Raw genomic sequence first — 20596 nt, 5'->3', positions numbered from 1 at the left:
TGTAACTGTATGTAGGCTTTAACCACGCAGATAAGGAGTCGAATAAGAGAGGGTTAGCAAGAGGGTGAGGTATTGTAACTGTATGTAGGCTTTAACCACGCAGATAAGGAGTCGAATAAGAGAGCGTTAGCAAGAGGGTGAGGTATTGTAACTGTATGTAGGCTTTAACCACGCAGATAAGGAGTCGAATAAGAGAGCGTTAGCAAGAGGGTGAGGTATTGTAACTGTATGTAGGCTTTAACCACGCAGATAAGGAGTCGAATAAGAGAGCGTTAGCAAGAGGGTGAGGTATTGTAACTGTATGTAGGCTTTAACCACGCAGATAAGGAGTCGAATAAGAGAGCGTTAGCAAGAGGGTGAGGTATTGTAACTGTATGTAGGCTTTAACCACGCAGATAAGGAGTCGAATAAGAGAGGGTTAGCAAGAGGGTGAGGTATTGTAACTGTATGTAGGCTTTAACCACGCAGATAAGGAGTCGAATAAGAGAGCGTTAGCAAGAAGGTGAGGTATTGTAACTGTATGTAGGCTTTAACCACGCAGATAAGGAGTCGAATAAGAGAGGGTTAGCAAGAGGGTGAGGTATTGTAACTGTATGTAGGCTTTAACCACGCAGATAAGGAGTCGAATAAGAGAGCGTTAGCAAGAGGGTGAGGTATTGTAACTGTATGTAGGCTTTAACCACGCAGATAAGGAGTCGAATAAGAGAGCGTTAGCAAGAGGGTGAGGTATTGTAACTGTATGTAGGCTTTAACCACGCAGATAAGGAGTCGAATAAGAGAGGGTTAGCAAGAGGGTGAGGTATTGTAACTGTATGTAGGCTTTAACCACGCAGATAAGGAGTCGAATAAGAGAGCATAACAAGAGGGTGGGGTATACTAAGGTATGAAGTATGAAGGTTTAAATGCGCAGGTAAAGGGTCGAATACTAGTACTTTTCAGGTTAATGGCACCAGTGAGTTGAAAGGCCAAGATGTTTCATTGCTGTTACAGTACATTGCTGAAAATTACATCGAAAATATTCCACAAAAGTAGCGTATCATGCGGGACTTGAGCGCAACAAACAGGGTATTTTATAAAGGCGTTATATATGAAATGTGCAGGGACCAGACAAAAAAAGCGTATTACACGGGATAGTCTTATCGAGGTTTTACTGTATAACAATTTAAGTCACACAGAATTGTGTGCACTCAAAGTTGGGTCTTTGGCATCTTGTCAGCCCATTTGAGTTGTGTGGATAAAAAGGGAAGAATTGTGACGGTGTTGTGTATAGTTCCTGGGGTAGCTCAGTCAGTAGAGCATTCGTGCGCTAAGCAAAGGGTCCGGGGATCGATACCCAGCCCCAGAAGAATTTTTCTCTTGAAATTATTTAAGTATTTACATTACAGGACAAAAGGTTCTGCGAGCACATATCACTTCTTACTGTTTTCACTCTAAAGGCAAGGTTATGTTAATTCTTGAAGTAATTTTTGGTACTCTTATTAAGTACTAATTCTATAGATAATTTTTCTGTAAGACATGGTCTATTCAATTTATCACTTAATTTTGGAAGGAGGACAATCAAAAATTCAAAAAGAAAATCATAAAATTCTATTCACATCTTGCATTATTTTTTAAAAGTAACATTTGAAGTGTCGGCTGGAACAACGTTACAAGTTACATTTGGTAAAATTTACAGGAGCTGCAAAAATGTGTACACGTACAACGTTATTGTTTATAGGGTAGCAAACTTTTGAGCGGACAAATTTCACGTACTGGATTGATGGACAGTTGCAAGCCAAGGAGTATAGCAAGGTAACATGACATACAACATTATTACATGGAAACACGCCGAATGAAAATTTTGTAACTTACAACGTTGTTCCAGCCAACGCTTCAATTACAACATTTTATGTGTAGACTCAGAGATAATAACGAATATGAATAATGACTGACAACCAGAAAGCACTTATCGAGATGATGGGTACAAAAAAAATGAGTAAATTGTTTGCAGTTACAATTTTCTTCCGCTTCTTATAACGAGAAAGTAAAATGATAAGATGTGGATGTTTGCTTATTGTGTTAATATTTTATGAATTCTAATTCGTAACTGCAACAGAACTGGCTAAGCATGGAAAGGAAGCCTAATTGTTCATTCTTCTACTATGCTAATTGAGAACCTCATGTAGTTATTAATGATGTAAATTAGTTATGATCACTAGAGGAATAGCTTTACATTGCATAATCAACACTGTGCTTGAACAGGTGTTTTTAACTCTCCTAACATCCCGCAAATTAGTCAAAACATGGCTAAATAATGAGTAACTCTGGACGGATAACACTTTCGAAATACTTTCTTCTGCAAAATAACAACAATAACGTCAGTCTGTCTTTTCTGCAACTGAACTCCCCAGAATAAGGATGTAACCAACAAAACTATTATTTTTCAGGAGCACAGGCGGAATTATGGGGGAACATGCCCCCTCAAACTTGTCTGAACTCTTTTTTTCTATTAATGTTAGAAAATATTGAATTCAAAAGGTTTTCTTGCTTTTGTTTATGATTAAGTTTCTGTGCTTAAATTGACGAATCAATGTCTTCAGATCATGTGTCTAGACTATAATACTGGGTGTTCATTTCAAAGTGTGTCATAACGTCACTGTTGTTGGGTCACCGATTTGAAGCGAGTTTCAGCTTATATGTTAGAGAAGTTGCCTATTATTTAAGGCGTTCTTCAATCTGAACTTGAGAACGTGTACGGTATAACTTGAACGTCGTAGCAACAGATGGCGGTTTGTACGGTCTGTGTGCTACCATAACCTCTTTTGAACTGTGTTTTGCGCCAGCAAGTCCTACGCAGGGTATTTGTTATCATCGGTTGCGTACGGTAACATTCCACAACACAAATCAAATGCTCCGTGTCCATGTTGACCGTCGAAGTTAATGTCAACAAATACGTAAGTAATCGTCTTAAACCCTCTCCCCCATATCCCGACAGTAAGAAAAAAAAAACTCACTTCAGTACGTGTTTCCAAACAGTTCACATTCTTGCCACTACTGGCGTTACCGTACGTATCGGTAAGTAATCTTCAGAATGAATGCCGTACTTGCTAGGCAACTTCTCTCGCATTTAGGTAATACGCTTTTGCGGAAATGTAGGAAGATTGAATTCTCTAGGCTCATCGGATAGCCACATGACGACATACAGCGAGCCATGACACATTTTGAACTGAACACCCAGTATTTATTTTAAATTTCTGAATGTATAAGAATTTCTATATCTCATCTGAGGAATGGAAGCATTGTAATGTTTCTTTTGTAACAGCCTGTACTCATGTGTTAGAAGTCTGCAGATGTTCAGGCCGCCACTTGGAGAAATATGAATAACATACTGCACAACAATGCAGAAAAAAGAAAAGTGATCCCAGTGTAATGTGTAAACTTAAAGACCAGAGATTAAGTAGAATAATTAGAATTTAATTTCATATGATATCTTCAGGAAGGTAAGCTTCAGATAAAGTTTGTTAGCACTGTTACGTAGTGTTATTGATGTATACATGTGTTTGTGCATGAGAGAGAAAAATAGGTAGATTGTTTTAAGTTATGCCCTACTATAATTTGTAGTAGACCTACAGTTTAAGCCCTACACAACTCAGTCTGAAACATCGTGGATATGGATGTAACACTGTAAGAAATATGCCCCCGAAAATACCTTTATTAAATGATCATGTTCCGATATACTATACCATGGTCAAGCTATAATGGGGGGGGGGGGGGGAGGTAAATAATGTTCCCCATAACCTTGTTATTGTATTTTTCTATGATTCTATGAAGAGCTGGGGACGGAGCAAGTAGAAATGTTGAGTTACTCGGTTCTATCGGTTTATGTGCTTGGCAGCGGAGCACCGAAGTTACTCTGTTAACCGTAGCCGTTACCGGTCAGTTCAAACGTTCAGAGTTCACGTGTTTTACTTAATTCTAGCAGACAACAACGTAGGTACTGTTGTATTTAAATATTATCTGCTGCAGGACAAATTATTATTATCATCATCATCATCATCATCATTTTAGAGTGTTTGATTAATATTAAAATATGTTAAAAAAGGAAGTGCATTATATTTTTCTTCTATCTGTGTTTGTTGGATATGTGTTCCCTCATCAGTCATCATTTTATTTGTATTCATTTCTACGAATTATGTTACCCAATTACTTTAATTTATCAATAATATTACTCTTCACCAAAGAGAACATGGTTGTATTGAAGGCTAGTAATGTTATAAAATAAATAAACATTATGTTCTTCAGTTTAAGATTCCACATTTTATTGATTATTTTTTCCACTTTCCGTAATAGTAAATAATTCTGTGTTATTTTTTAGTGTTCTAGGCAGCGCTTCATGGAGCCCGTTTCTTTCTGCCTTCTTTTTTACTTAGCTGCAGCGTTTAACATTTACCTCGCATGTTAATTTATTACCTGTTAGTATTATAAATTATTTTATCAATTTTATTTCATCTGTCATATATAACAACACTGAAAATTAAATAGGCCTTTCATACAAAATAACTCTGCAAAGAGTTGTAATCTCGTAAATGAAATTTGCAACCGCCATTTTGCAATGAAGAGAAGCACTTTTTTCTCGTCAATTGGCAAAGCGAACGCACTTTCCTTCAAAGCTTTTAAAACAGGCTTGGTTTCGCTTTCAAAGTACGTTCTAAAATCGACTCAATCTATCTAAATTTTAAATCTGCCGCCACAAATTTGTACTCGGTTCAACCGAGTAATGACGTCACAGTAACTGCTCCGTCCCCAGCCCTAATTCTGTGGTTTTGCTTCCCCCCCCCCCCCTCCAAGGAAACTGTTCTCTCTCCGCCTATGTTCAGAAGAAAAGAAAATAATTTAAAGGACATAATATTTCATTGTATATATTTACTAGCAGAGCCATTTCACTAAACAAGAAACAAGTTTATTTTATTATTCACTCTAATAATTGTTGGTATAAATGAATGCTTCAAAATGACCTTTTCCACCTAAATCAAATATTTCAATAATTTGATGTTACATCCTTTTTCAATTAGAGACACCTCAGTTGCAGTTTAGCAGATAGCTGCTAATCACTAAATCATGTATACCAAGTCATCGTAACTATGCACTTACAGTTGTTATTTGCATTGGCAAATGTTCCCATGAAAAAATTGAACACTGCATGGCAGCCTTCTGGACCAAACAGAATGTAACTTTTTCTGCTGTTATGCGGAGTGTAGCTGTGTTGTCTTACGTGGTGTTTACCTACCAAGTATTTAATTTGATTGCTAGTGTTGTTGTTGTTTTCTAATGCCAGGCGTTTGACAATAAAATCATTTGACCTCTTGCACTCCAATATTTTTCAAAGATATTATCATGGTCAGCCACTGAAGCACAGATTTTGAGGTGTTCCGAATCCATTTCTTGGTTTGAGTTGCACAATGGGCAGTTAGGGGACTGATATATTCCAATTCTATGCAGGTGTTTGGCCAAACAATCATGGCCTGTTGCCAATCTAAATGCAGCTACAGACGATTTTCGTGGTAAATCGGGAATTAACTGTGGATTATGATGCAGAGAGTTCCATTTTTTCCGTTGGGATTGTGTTATCAAATTTTATTTGTTGAAGTCTAAGTATGTAGATTTAATAAATCTCTTCACAGAGTAATACGTAGATTTAGTAACAGGTCTGTAAGTAGCAGTGCTGCCCTTCTTTGCTAAAGCATCCGCATTCTCGTTTCCCAGGATTCCACAATGGGATGGTATCCATTGGAATACAATTCTTTTATTGAGTGATATTAATTGAGAGAGCATTTTAGTTATTTCTGCTGTTTGAGATGAAGGTGTGTGTTTAGAGACGATTGATAGAATAGCTGCTTTGGAGTCTGACAATATAACTGCATTCCTAAATTTATTGATGTGGCATAGAAGATTCCTGAGACATTCACTTATTGCAATGATTTCACCATCAAAACTTGTTGTTCCATATCCAAGAGATCTATAAAGTGAGAAGAGACAGCACGTAACACCTGCACCGGCACCTTGTTCCCTGGAGATCAAGGATCCGTCAGTGTATAAATGAAGCCAGTTTTGTGGAGGGTACCTAATATTAATTGCCTCTAAAGACAACTGTTTCAGTATTTCAGTGTTTACTTCTGATTTCAGTATTTCTTCTGTTAAATTTAGATTATATTCTATATTTAATACAGTTAAAGGGTTTGTTTTAATTTGTAAGTTTTCTTTTAAATTCGGGATATTGATTTTCTGTTTTAATTCTTGAACCATGGATATGAAACTTTTTTGAGTTTTGAATCTACAGAGAGGACTGTATGAATGCCAATTGTTTCCTGGTAATCTGACAAGTTTTCATATTGAATCAGTGCCTTTTCTTGTATTGTCATTTTAATGCTGTTAATATTAGTGAGGAATCTCATAGAATCTATTGGAGTTGTTTTGATTCCACCAGTAATGAGTCTGAGAGCTTGGTTTTGAACATATTCTATGTCGTTTATGAAAGGCGAAGTAATTAAAATTTCTCTGCAGTATGTCAGCACTGGCTGTATAAACATTTTGTATGTAGTGTTCAAAGTATTCCTAGAGCATCCCCATTTCTTTCCTGCTAGTCTGTTAGTGTTATAAATAATTTGTTGCGCTGCAGTGAAATGTCAAAAAAAAAAAAAAAAAAAAAAAAAAAAAAAAAAAAAAAAAAAAAAGACATTGTTCAGAAAATGATAACTCACGGACTGAGAATTCTTTGCACAAAGGCATACAATTAATCAGGCATCAGAATTGGTTGTGTTGTGGTTACTTTGGCAACGTCGCAAATCTGATAGGTGTATAGTTACAATGGCTTGGACATAGAGCAGTCCAGACATGGTTGGTGTCCAAATGATACAGAGTTGTGTCAAGTACCTGCAGAACTTTGCAGCCTTCATCCTGGTTGGCCGAAACGTCTTCTAACATTTCAAGCAGATCAGGTTGGCGAGTTGGTCCTCCTGTCCCTCTTCCCAACACTAAATTGCTTTGTTTCAACTTGAAGAAAAACAGCCACTGGTTCTTGCATTTCTGGGTTCAATACAAACAGAATACAAGCAGTGTAGCCTAGCGATCAATCTATAATTAACTGGCTAAGATTACTGCAGCTTTATTAATTCAAGTTCAAAATGATACTGCTTTAGATAATTATCAAACTGATTAATTGAATATTACAAGTACTATGTAACAAACTTTCTTTTTTGCAGTGTAGGCTTTCATGGCCAGAGTCTATAGATGTAGATTCATTTTCCGGGCTGAGAGGTTTTATACCAGACGTTTCGTCTGCAACTGCGGCAGACATCTTCAGTGGAGTGGTATCCGAGGTCGCAAGACTCTTCTCGGCGTACCTGAGGCAACTGATCCTGTGGCTGGTTGTGCGGGCGTATTTATAGTGCGGCTCACAGGCCGAGGCCTGTTGTCGATGCGGTCCGCGCCGCTTTGTTCGCTGCTCCCGTTCTGGGTTCCGTCCTTTTTGTTGTAGTGGCTTCTTAGTGGCCTTCAGGTACGCCGAGAAGAGTCTTGCGACCTCGGATACCACTCCACTGAAGATGTCTGCCGCAGTTGCAGACGAAATGTCTGGTATAAAACCAACTAATAGACCACGGCCTCTCAGCCCGGAAAATGAATCTACATCTATAAACTTTCTTTTTCTAATGGCAGATATATTGGTATGGTGATTATGAGGGCTGGCAGTTTCAGAACCTAACAAAAACAGGTTACGTGCACATAGGGTTGTAACTACTGATCTATGTCATGCAGTCCTTGTTTCCTCAGCATAAGACAGCCACCAATTACAGTAATCTTAATGAAGCGGTGTTATATGAAGGTACTGGGAATTCAGTCGTTCAGTGCATACAGTGGAAACAATATGCTCAAATGAATAAATATTAAGTAAAATATTGTGAAGGAATTGGACAGTAAGTAATTCAGTGCACAAATTTGTTGTTCAGTTACAAGAGGACAAAAACACAAATATATAACATTAAGTACGAGAAAAATTCGTACCGGCACCGGGAATCGAACCCAGGACCTCTCAGCTGTGCGCGCTGAGTGCCCTCTAACCAACTGAGCTATGCCGGGACCCGATTCACGACGCCGGCTGAACTCCTCTCGTAGTATCGTGTTACGGCCTTACTGCCTGCACTTGAGACGATACACGTCATATATGTACAGGAGCGCATATTGCATGACTTTATGGCCATATTCAACAACAGCCGGCGTCGTGAATCGGGTCCCGGCATAGCTCAGTTGGTTAGAGAGCACTCAGCGCGCACAGCTGAGAGGTCCTGGGTTCGATTCCCGGTGCCAGTACGAATTTTTCTCGTACTTAATGGTATAAAAACAAACTGACTAGTCATACTAGTCGAGCAAAATATGAGGTGGGCGAGACCTCATTCATATTTGATACACAAATATATAACACACTGTAATACTAATATATATTGTGAAAAATGGCGCCTTCTTGATAGATAGTTCTGGATTGCGTGCGCGCGCAACTAGCAAGAGAGCCCCAGGGGTGGGGGGGGGGGACAGAAACTCGAGACGCTAGTGCGGTATGGAGAGGGAGAGGGTTGAGAAAAGCAACTGTGACTGTGGTGATTTTCTAGTTTGCAGGTTGAATTTTCTTTTGCCAACTTCGTTTCGAATTTCGATATTGACAAATACTACAAATGGTACTGATTTTGTAACTAGTATGTTGGCAGCTGGGACAAATATTGACAATATTTGTCGGTACTGGAGTTCTATGAAATTGAAATTTTACTAGATTTCTGAGCCTGTTACTGGAAGCTAGTGAAATTTGAACATACCAATAATTGATTAATATCAGTATTAATATTAATACATAAGTTATTTTATGCTCGACCATGCCGAAATGTACTAATTATACACCTGGTAGCAGTCCTTTAATGCATGTCATTAAAGTACAGGTCTTCAGCCAATGATAACTCAGCTTACATGTGTTTAGCCAATGAGAATTCAGCTTTGTACCGTTATAAATCCGCAAGTATCGATTATTCTCGGATATGCAATCGAAAGAGAATTAGCGAAAAGTCAAGGAGGCTGAAATCCAATACTGTCGCAGAAGGTTATGTTCTGTTACTATAATAATTAGCGTTAACTGTAAATAATATTCAAATAAATTCAATTTGTCATCTCGTTTTTCAATGTCGAATTCAATAATCAAAGTTATACCACGTTTAACGGGATTACACAAGGTCAATGACATTATTGTTCCTTGGAAAAAATCAATACTTTCGCGTCTGCGCACATCTCACAATTCACGACCTAGAACAAGGTCACTTCCGATCTTGTCAGATACAAATAAAATGTATACATCTGAATACCGGTAATTTCAAGTTAGAAATATGGTCGAGCATAAAAAGTCGTATGAAACTCACCTATAATGGTAATTAAGAAGCTCGTATGAAAATTATGAAACTCGCTTGCGCTCGTTTCATAAACATCCATACTCGCTTTCTTAATTACTATCATTATAGGCTCGTTGCATAATGTACTATTATGTGTTGCATTGTGGTTATAATTCAAGACTATAGTCAGGTAAGTTTTCGGAGTTAGTACTAATAATTTCATGTGGTCAAACAAAATACATTTTTAGGTTAGGTTTCGTGATTCAATTGTTTAGTTCAAAGCAATGAATAAGGTAATGCCATACAAAATACTTGATATGTTGATCCCTTTCTCGTATAGATTGCCTATGAAAACATGTTACACATTATTGAATTATTTAGAATAACCTTCCAACATAAAGTACGGTAATAAATAATTCATTTAGTACGAAAGATCGTGTGATATCTGGTAACAGTTGGCAACACTGACAAGACGGCAATATTTGTTGTTTGGGAAGTGTTCTTATGTGACCCTCACTATATACAGGGTGTATCAAAAATACGTGTACAAACTTCAGGCATGGGTTCCTTACACCAAAAGAAGGAAAAAAGTTCATATGAACATATGTCCCATAATCCTTTGTTTCCCCGTTATTCATTTATTACTAAAAGTTTGCGTTCAACGGCCTTCGAGGTCCAACCTCAAAACTTCATTTCTTTATGCACTCATTCATAGAAGGCTGTGACTCGTATCAGAAATGGACTGCAGATGGCGAAGTGTTGCCATGGAGACTTGTTTACATGTGTCATTTGTCATTAGTCTGTCTTCAACGTTGCAATTGCGAACGTGGAGTGAGTTAACGTGTTTCGTTCAACCATGGCAGGACGATATTCATTTCGTGAGCAGGCTGACATCATTTTTATGTATGGTCGCGCGAATGGTAATGGACGCGAGGCTGTACGGCTGTATCAGATGGCGTTTCCAGACCGAAGACAACCGAATCATCAAACCTTTGTTGCTGTTTATTGTCGCGTTGCTGAGACAGGAACCGTTGCACCACAGACTGGTGATCAAGGAAGACCAAGAATTGTTCGTACGCCGAACCTCGAAGAAGACATTTTACGCTGTGCCGACGACGATCCAGGTATCAGTACAAGACAATTGGCTGTGGCAACTGGTACATCTCACAGTACAGCATGGAGGGTACTTCACGAGCAGCTCTTGTATCCGTATCATATGCAACGTGTGCAGGGCCTTTCGCCTGCCGATTATCCACCACGGGAGAACTTTTGCCGATGGTTTCTAGCACAAATAGCCAATCCATTGTTTGTCTCATCAGTTTTGTTTACAGATGAGGCAACGTTTGGGAGAGATGGAATTACCAATTTCCACAATGAACACGTATGGGCAGATCGTAATCCTCGTGCAGTATTTCAGGCTAGACATCAGCAACAATTTAGGATTAATGTGTGGGCTGGAATTGTAGATGACTCTCTGGTAGGTCCATATGTTCTACCAGGACGTCTTACAGGTGCTATCTACAGGGACTTTATCCAAAACACTCTTCGAGAATTACTGTACGAAGATGTGCCTCTGAACATAAGACAAAACATGTGGTTCATGCATGATGGGGCTCCAGCACATTTTAGTCGCCTTGTTCGAAATACACTGACTGGTGTCTACCATGACAGATGGATAGGCAGAGGAGGACCAGTTCAATGGCCAGCACGTTCTCCCGACCTCAATCCTTTGGATTTTTATCTTTGGGGGCACCTTAAACAATTGGTTTATGGAGCAGACATCCCGGATCAAGAAACTCTTCATCGACGTGTCATGGAAGCCTGTGAAACCATTCGACATCATCCCGGAGTATTTGAAAGGGTGCGACAGTCCATTATTCGACGAGTGCATGCATGTCTAGAAGCAAGAGGAGGACATTTCGAGCATTGGTTATGAGTTTTGTGTGTTGGCACATTATGAGTGTACCAATGTGTTGAACAGTTCCTAACGGGGAAACAAAGGATTATGGGACATATGTTCATATGAACTTTTTTCCTTCTTTTGGTGTAAGGAACCCATGCCTGAAGTTTGTACACGTATTTTTGATACACCCTGTATAAACACCAGTCTTTTCATGGTACAATCATTTATAGAATATAGCGATATGGAGAAACATCGAATTGCAATTGTAACCCATTTCGAAAATGTGTGTACATCAGCTTTTCAGGAAGTTGACTATGTAAGTTATATATGCATTTTATTTAAATTATTGATATGTTGTTCTCTAAATATGGAGATATGTAAGTAAGGTATGTGTAGATTTAATGTTATTTCAAGTTATGTATCTTTACAGAGATCCTTGACTATCTATTTTAGGAACAACTTGTAGTCTGTGTAAGTACTAGGTATGTAGTTGTAGCCTCCTAGAATTGTTCGTGCACACAGCTAATAGTCCACTGGCGCATACACACCTTTGTTTAAATAGCGTCTGCTTATGCCACCTGACTAACATCTAGCATGCTATAGTAATTAACCTTATGTCCATGGGGCTGAAATCGCCAGGGCTGGTGATGATGAATGTTTATATTTCCCCTATCACTGAAGTATATTTATGTAATGGTAATTTTTCAAATGTTTCGATACCTGATGCCACATCAGAATACACTGTCTCTTTGTCAGGTTGTGCGGATCACCTTCAAATGTTGTAACAGCCTTCAATTTGTTCACAAAAGGGGGGTAAGTGAAATGCAGTGCTCGGATCACGCATGCACGCAGTCCATACAAGCGCACCATACATTCCGGCTGCAGACGTTCTGGCAAATTTGGCACTGTCCTGTAATGCCTGGAAGCAATACAAATACAACAATTTAACACAAATGTCAAGATAGCGTAATTCTGAAAATATTGAGAATAGGACCCATGAATATAAGACATTTTTTCCTTAGAATGTCTTCGGAAATAAGCTCCATAAGTGGCGGTAACTCCTCGTCAATCACCCTGTATATTAAGGACCTGTATAAAATGTCTACACATCTAAATATAAATATTTAAATTCCTGTCCCAAAATGTGTAATTCACTGTTATTCAATTAGACTGTCTTTAATCAGTGTAAATGTAATATGTACTTTTGCAATATATTATATTCCAATGGATACCATCCCATTGTGGAATCCTGGGAAACGAGAATGAGGATGCTTTAGCAAAGAAGGGCAGCACTGGTACTTAAAGACCTGTTACTAAATCTACATATTACTCTGTGAAAAGATTTATTAAATCTACATACCTAGACTTCAACAAACAAAATTTGATAACACAATCTCAAGGGAAAAAATGGAACTCTCTGCATCATAATCCACAGTTAATTCCCGATTTACCATGAAAATCGTCTGTAGCTGCATTTAGATTGGCAACAGGCCATGATTGTTTGGCCAAACACCTGCATAGAATTGGAATATATCAGTCCCCTAACTGTCCATTGTGCAACTCAAACCAAGAAATGGATTCGGAACACCTCAAAATCTGTGCTTCATTGGCTGGCCATGATAATATCTTTGAAAAATATTGGAGTGCAAGAGGTCAAATGACTTTATTGTCAAGCGCCTGGCATTAGAAAACAACAACTTTTGCAATATTTATGTATTTATCAGTGTCTGTATTTCTTTTTTGTATTTATATGTGCTATTTGGTAGGATAGAAGAGAAGGCTTTATGGCCTTAATCCTGTCAGATTAAATAAATAAATAAACTAAAAGCAAATAATGTATTACACTATGCATTTGTGTACCTTCTGTAAAGATGAAACCAAAATTTTGCTGTACTGACAACATGTAAAGCACTCTTGCAAATTCGGGCAAATATAGACACATCTTCAGGGCGAATATGTTCAGATATAAGGAACCAAATATCTAAAGGATATTCCACTCCTCCATCATCAATGGAATCACCCTCACTGGCGGTCTTCCTACGGCGACGTGGGTTCCTTTTAACAATCACAGCTGAAACATAAAGTATTGGATTACTTCAATTAATATAACAATAGCTTATTAATTAATTAAAGCAAGAGCTTGGCCTCTTGCTCTATTCCATCTATACACTGGTCAGAATACATGTATTAGGGTCATTTGCAGAATTTGTATAACAAATGACGTCCATCAATTTTTACCCTTCCCATTATTGCATTTATAACGATAGAGTTATAAATTCCTAACAGTGAGTAGTTTCAATACTAATGTAGTGAACGTCACAAGAATTATTTCCTTCATGTGAAATATTTCACTAGAATAAAATAAAATTCTCATACTGACAGCTAAAATGCTGTGTCCATACTAGTTAAATTTTAAAAATGGAGCATGATTATGTCCAGATAAAGGTTTGTTTAATAATGTAATTGAGAAAAAAATCAAAGAAACATTTGATATTATCAAAACTTATTAATTTATGTCTGAGTTTATATTTCCTTAAATATTATTGCATAATTACTCTAGTCCATTAAGTCAGTCAGGTCTGTTACACCATTATGTTCCTATGGATACACAGTTGAAAAAGAAATCCCACAGATGTCAGCACAAGCCAAGATGAAGCACAAAGAGTAATTTTGATTGTACTGCTATGTTCACCCATTTTGATTTGGCGAGACTGTGTCTCATAATCTTGCTTTATGTTTTAGTCAAAGTGTGCATTTTTACTCTGTCAGATCTGTTTGTGTTGTGTTTTCCACAAATAACAACATATAAAGTCACGATAAGAGGACATAATAGTGCACATGTGCAGTAGTTAAGTTGCTATTTTGAAGATTTTTAAGCAAACAAATTTTAGGTTAGCACATGCTTGTTTGCTTTGTCATGTCTGTTAACTGTCAGATCTGTTACTCCGTGTCATGTCTGTTACATCATTCAAAACAGTGCTGTAAAGCAAGGTGAGTGTACAGTGGCTGATTACTATGGCAGAGACATTGCACTATATTAATACATGCAGAATATGCACTAAATAGTACCTTAATTAATCGTCCATTTGTTATACAAATTTTGCAAATGACCCATTTACACTGAATATCGTATTGCTGCTATGCTTGTCACTAGATATGAAGTGTACTGTTCAAACCTAGTTTAGGGCAATGGTTTTATGAATATGATTGAAATTCGTAACAGGAATTTCTTTTAAAGGAAAGTAAAACTGGAAGACTTTTGCTGTAGATTTACTGTCCCTGAATAACAGGGCTTCATGCAAAACTTATCGATAATTTCTCGCCAGGTCAAGATTAAACTCTGCTATTCATTATCATTACATTCCAAGTCGACCATTGAGAGTACTGAATTCCACCTTATTGATGTTCCCATTTCAGAAATGCAATTCTTTACACTGTCAAACTAGCATAGTCTCAGAAATATTTAATTTGGTATACGAGGTCTGTCTAAAAAGTATCTGACCTTTAGCCAGAAAAAATATTTCAAATACCTGACGGGGTTGGGACCCTAATCCCCTTCAAAGTAGGCCCCTTGTGCTTGCACACACTTAGCCCACCGATCCTTCCACTGCCAGAAACACCTCTGGAAGTCTTCTTTTGGAATGGTGTTCAGCTCCGTCGTCGCATTCCGCATTATCTCTTCTCTACTCTCAAAATGGGATCCTTTCAGTGGTGTCTTCAATTTTGGAAACAACCAGAAGTCGCAAGGAGCCAGGTCTGGAGAATAGGGAGGTTGGTGAACGGTTGTAATTCCATGTTTGGCCAAGAAAGTGTGTATCAATTGGGATGAATGTGCGGGGGCGTTGTCGTGATGCAAGTGCCAGTTGTTCCCCGTCCACATGTCTGGTCTTTCGCGCCGAACTGCATCACGGAGTCGCTGGAGAACATCGTGATAGTACTCCTTTGTCACCATTTGTCCTTCTGGTGCGTATTCGTGATGCACAATTCCACGGACATCAAAGAAAACAGTCAGCATCACCTTGATTTTGCTTCGCACCTGCCGCGCTTTCTTCGGCCTTGGAGACTCGGGATGCTTCCATTGCGACGACTGTCTTTTTGTTCCTGGGTCGTACCCGTACACCCATGACTCATCTCCAGTTATCACGGTGTTCAGAAACCCAGGATCAGTGTTGGCGGTGTCCAGAAGGTCCTGTGCAACGTCACGACGGAGGTCCTTTTGTTCCGGGGACAACAACTTGGGCAAGAATTTCGCAGCCACTCGGTTCATGTTCAAATCATCACGCAAAATTGCATGTGCAGAATCTTTACTCATTCCAACCTCTTCGGCAATCTCCCGCACGGTCAAACGACGATCTGCCATCACCAAATTTCGCACCCTCTCAACAACAGCTGCACTCCGAGCAGTTTGGGGCCTGCCACAACGCTGCTCACTCTCCGCTGATGTGCGGCCATCTTTGAATCGGTTGAAGCACTCCTTAATTTGTGTTACACCCATCGCATCTTCCCCAAACACCTGCTGAATCTTACGAATTGTTTGACTTTGAGAATCACCAAGCTTTTGACAAAATTTGATGCAGTATCTTTGCTCAATTCGTTCAGTCATCTTGCGAGAAAACTAAATCCGACAAACACCTAGAACAGCACCTTACTTGGCGACCACCAGCCAGTGACTGGCACAAGCGTATGCGGTGAAAAAATTCAAGCATGCGCATTACAGTTCCTCCTTCCACCATGCACAGTGGCGCCGCCTTAGAATCACAACTTTATGCGGGAAAAATTAAGGTCGGATACTTTTTAGACAGGCCTCGTATATATATATATATATATATATATATATATATATTTTCTTAGTAGGTTATTTTACGACACTTTATCAACATCTTAGGTTATTTAGCGTCTGCATGGGATGAAGGTGATAATGCCAGTGAAATGAGTCTGGGGTCCAGCACCGAAAGTTACCCAGCATTTGCTCATACTGGGTTGAGGGAAAGCCCTGGAAAAAAACCTCAACCAGGTAACTTGTCCCGACTGGGAATCGAACCCGAGCCACCTGATTTCGCGGCCAGACGCGCTAGCCATTACTCCACAGGTGTGGACTATTTGGTATATATGGAGGTGTTAGAAGTGAAGTATTAGACAACTGCGACAATGTATCAATGCATGGAACAGTGCAAGACACTTAAGAGAAATATCAACTTCATTCCATTAATAAAATGTAATGCTGGATATTATTATTATTATTATTATTATTATTATTATTATTATTATTATTATTATTATTATTATTATATTACTATTAAATAGAATTCAGTTGATAATATTGCAAAACAGGCAACATATTTGCAACCAAGACCTCTTCAAGTGATATCTCTGTCCATTGCTTTTGCTTCAGTAAAGTCTCATTTTTCAAACCTATGGATCAACAATTGGCTCTCTTCTGACAAAGGAAAAATTTTAGTCTGTACAAAAGAAACCAAATGACCTGGAAATGTACAAAAACTTGCCCAGACATGTTCAGACATTTTTAACAAGAGCCAGAACAGGTCACATTGTCACTCAATTGTACCTACACCGATTTCACCTTTCTGATAATCCTACTTGTCTGTGGTGTAATAATCTGATGAAGATCTGGAACACATTCTTCTATACTGTCCATCCATAAACCACAAAAGAAGTAAATTAAAATCATCAGTACCAGTTGCAGAAAAGACAGCTCTGCAGTATATATTGACTACACCCCAACTCTGGCTACTAGCAACAGGCATCTATAATGAACACCGATCAAAATACCCCTCATTTCTCGTGAAAAACAACAACTGAATAGACTACAGTGGACTACATGTTGTCAGCAAACAGCTGGATACATTAAGAAGATTGATTAAATAGAATTCAAAGAAGAAGAAAAATAAATAGCTAAATACATAAATAAGTAAATTGCAAGATGAAATCTTTCCGATTATGAGAGACATGCCTGATATTTATCTCGTATAACATACATGGAAGGAAAAGAGACTGAAAGAAAGAGAGGAAGAAACTAAAAAAAATAAATGGTTAGATGTCAGGTTTTATCAGAATTATAAGTTTCAATGCTTCCTAAACTCATTTATACTATTTTGTGATGGTGTTTGCGTAATTTGTGATGGGTTTTTCGATCATAACCATTGAAACACCAATTAAACAAAATTATTCCTTTTGATATCTAGAACATATTTAACTGTAAGAGACCTGATTAGTTTTTGAACAACGAAGGTCAATAATTGCAATTACACATTAAAATTTATGGGTATGATAAGTTCAATATTAATTAAGTTTAATGTTTAAGAGGAAAATAACATTATCTATATTGGAGACTTATACTGTACTGTTAGACTAATTCAGAGTTTGATTAAAAAAAAAAGTTCAGTTTTAAAGAATTCAAAGCAGTTGTTAGAGTGCCAATAGAAAGTTTCAAGTTCCAAAAGCTACTTCCGTATTAATACCATAGTCTACTATATACAGTCACGAAGCTTGAGTTTTGAGGGTGCTAGAAACAATAGACTGTGACGGTACTATTTTGCATTGTCTGTAATGAGGCGATATTAGCGATCCTAGTGGTGAGCAACTACCTAATGTTTGCATATTTACTACATATTGAGCTTTGCGACTGTATATACTATACTGTGTTCATACCACATAATTTGATGTTTCTTCTTATGAATCATATATTTTCATATAACTACATGAATGTAAATTAAACATGCCTTCATATTATGACAAAGCAACTGAGAAATATAGCCGCCAAAATTACTCTTCAAGGAACGACCACTCATATAAATTGAAGGAAAGAAGGCAGAGGACGGACACTGGAAAGTTTTCTTTTCTCAATTGTACTATCAGGGACTGGAATGCTTTACCTGCAGACTTACTAGAGGCTTTACCAATAACCAAAAATGTATTTAAAAATAGGCTTAAGGACTTTACTAATAGACGGTAATTATACACAGTATTTAAAGGGTGTAAATGATATTTTGTTATTAAAGTGTTGTATCAGTGAAGAATTATGTTGTGTCAGTGAAGTGTGTTGTGTAAGCGAAACGTGTTCCTGTCAGTGAAGCTTTATAGTTTATAGTGGCAGTGCAAAGTATTTGAACAGTGAAATGTTTTTGAAGTGTTAGTGAAATCAGGATAGAATCAGTGAAATGTGTCGTAGTTCCAGTGCAGTGAGTGAGTTGACAGCGAAATGAGTGTAATGTGGAAAGGTACTTGTGCAGATATGAACATATCATACTCGTGGGTTTTAGTTCAAACTTAGATTTAAGATACAAATTAGATTTATTTTAAATGTTATTTTAAGTGATCGTGCTTCATTTAATTTAGGATATTCCCTGATGTTATTATTATTATAAATTATTGTTAGTATTAATTATTAGTATTATTATTAATTGTATTTTTAATTAATAAGTTTATTATTGTCATTATTGAGTGTAATTAGTTACCACTGCCACTGGGTATATACCCATTGCAGTGTGAATAAATACATACATATGTTTAAATATTTCATATTTTATATACATCAATCAATAACTTGACGTTCAACAAAACATGATTTAAGCTCTAGGATTTGCTCTCAGTAAAGGGAAAACGCATGCGCACACCCTCCCTCCCTGCGCATCTTGTATTAAATATCGATACTAACCCCTCATGTTGTACTACTATATTGTAAAACCCTACTGTATATATTTCAACTAGACTGTGACTTGACTTGTTCCATATTCAACCGTATCAAAATACAAAATATCAGTTTTCCTCTCGTTCTTGAGGACTTAATGATCTTTCAGAAAAATTCAAGAATAACAAAGGTATTCTGACTCCGTTTGAAATGCTTGTGCAAAAGTATTGCCAGAAAAGAACTTATTTAATACATGATTTATTTATTTACTGTGATACACAAACAGCCATTCTAAATGCTGAATATATCATTATGTCATGACAAGTGGAAACAGTTGTGAACTTGCCTGTTTCTACAGCTATCGTCAAATGTTTATTTTTTTACAATGAAGAGAGTGAAATCTCTGCCAGGGAACAGGATAGAAAAGAACGCCTTGTAGTTTTATCACTGTTATCTGTTCACTGGACTATTGCTGTCACTCTTGTTCAGGTGCTGGACATCAAGGCTCGACAAAAGAATCTAAAACTGTTGCTGTGACTTTTAATTATGGGAAATATCTTCTTCTTCTTCACTTCTTGGTATGGGCAATTGCCCGTTCCGGCTTCAAAGGTCGCTCCATCTTTTCATCGGTCGTCCCTGATCTCTTCGTCCTTTTGGTTTATAGCTAATTTATTGCTTTCTTGGGAAGTCTGTAGTCGTCCATTCTCTCTACATGTAATTTCCAATCTTGTCTGTAATTGTCTATTTTATCAATAAGTGGGTATACTCCTAGTTCCTGCCTGATATCTTCATTTCTAATTCTATCCAATCCCGTGCATCCTTTTACTTTCCGCAAGAATCTCATCTCTGCCCCTTGTATTTTACTAACTTCATGTTTTGTTATAACCCAACTTTCACTTCCATATAAAAGAGTAGGGACTGCCGTTACATTGCAGAATTTCATTTTTGTTTAGTTTCTGCTTTTATTCTTCAAAGTTCTATTAATTGTGCCACATACTTTCTGGAATGATTGTAATTTTATTTTTATGTCATTATCCTTTTTGTAACTTACATCACATCCCAGGTACTTAAAATCTGTTACTTGTTCTACTGCTTTATTATCTATTTCAATCTTAGATCTTACAGTATTTTTGCCTTGAAATGCCATCACTTTTGTTTTTGTATTTGATACGTTAAAGTTATGCTTCTGGCATATTTTATTTAGTTCATATACTGCTTTTTGTATTTTTGTTTCAGTATCTTGTATTACAATCATATCATCGGCAAATACCAGAATATTAATATTTATTCCTCTATGGGAAATATAAAATATTCTTTTCTCTTTTAAAATAGTATTCATAGCCAATTAGGCTTACTCTTAATTTTGTACCTATACTTACATCAGACATAACTTTTTTAAAGATCCCTGTATTTTATTTTGGAGACTCTCTAAATAAAATTCCTAGATACATGCCTCTTTTCAACTGCTAAGGTTATTGTCAATGAGATCAAATGTGATGCAGTGAATTCGTGGATTTGAAAGGAAACTACCATGTCCTATTTTAAGGAACTAATCTAAAATTCTGGAAAAAAATTGTTACAGAGGAAGAAACTTGGATTTACGGTAAGACAAAGCAACAATCTTTTAGTGTGATATAATAACCT

The 20596-nt window shown here is 37.4% G+C and overlaps 2 protein-coding genes across 4 annotated transcripts in view; one reads left to right on the top strand and one right to left on the bottom strand.

Annotated features, from left to right (window-relative positions):
* The window catches only part of fsd (transmembrane protein fates-shifted), a 59383-nt gene that overhangs the window by 18578 nt on the left and 20209 nt on the right, over nt 1-20596 (bottom strand). Inside the window, exons 4-6 of the mRNA XM_069840498.1 lie at nt 13165-13375; nt 12025-12223; nt 6910-7062 (exon numbers count right to left, since the gene is read on the bottom strand). Of these exons, the coding sequence (XP_069696599.1) occupies nt 6910-7062; nt 12025-12223; nt 13165-13375 (563 nt within the window). The remainder of the gene's footprint in view (nt 1-6909; nt 7063-12024; nt 12224-13164; nt 13376-20596) is intronic.
* The window catches only part of LOC138709609 (uncharacterized), an 809429-nt gene that overhangs the window by 777496 nt on the left and 11337 nt on the right, over nt 1-20596 (top strand). The gene's annotated exons all lie outside the window — the stretch shown is intronic.

The sequence above is a fragment of the Periplaneta americana genome, chromosome 11 (assembly GCF_040183065.1).
Source record: "Periplaneta americana isolate PAMFEO1 chromosome 11, P.americana_PAMFEO1_priV1, whole genome shotgun sequence".
NCBI classification, from domain to species: Eukaryota; Metazoa; Arthropoda; class Insecta; order Blattodea; family Blattidae; genus Periplaneta; species Periplaneta americana.
Note: the sequence above shows the minus strand (reverse complement) of the source record. Positions and strands in the feature narration are given on the sequence as shown.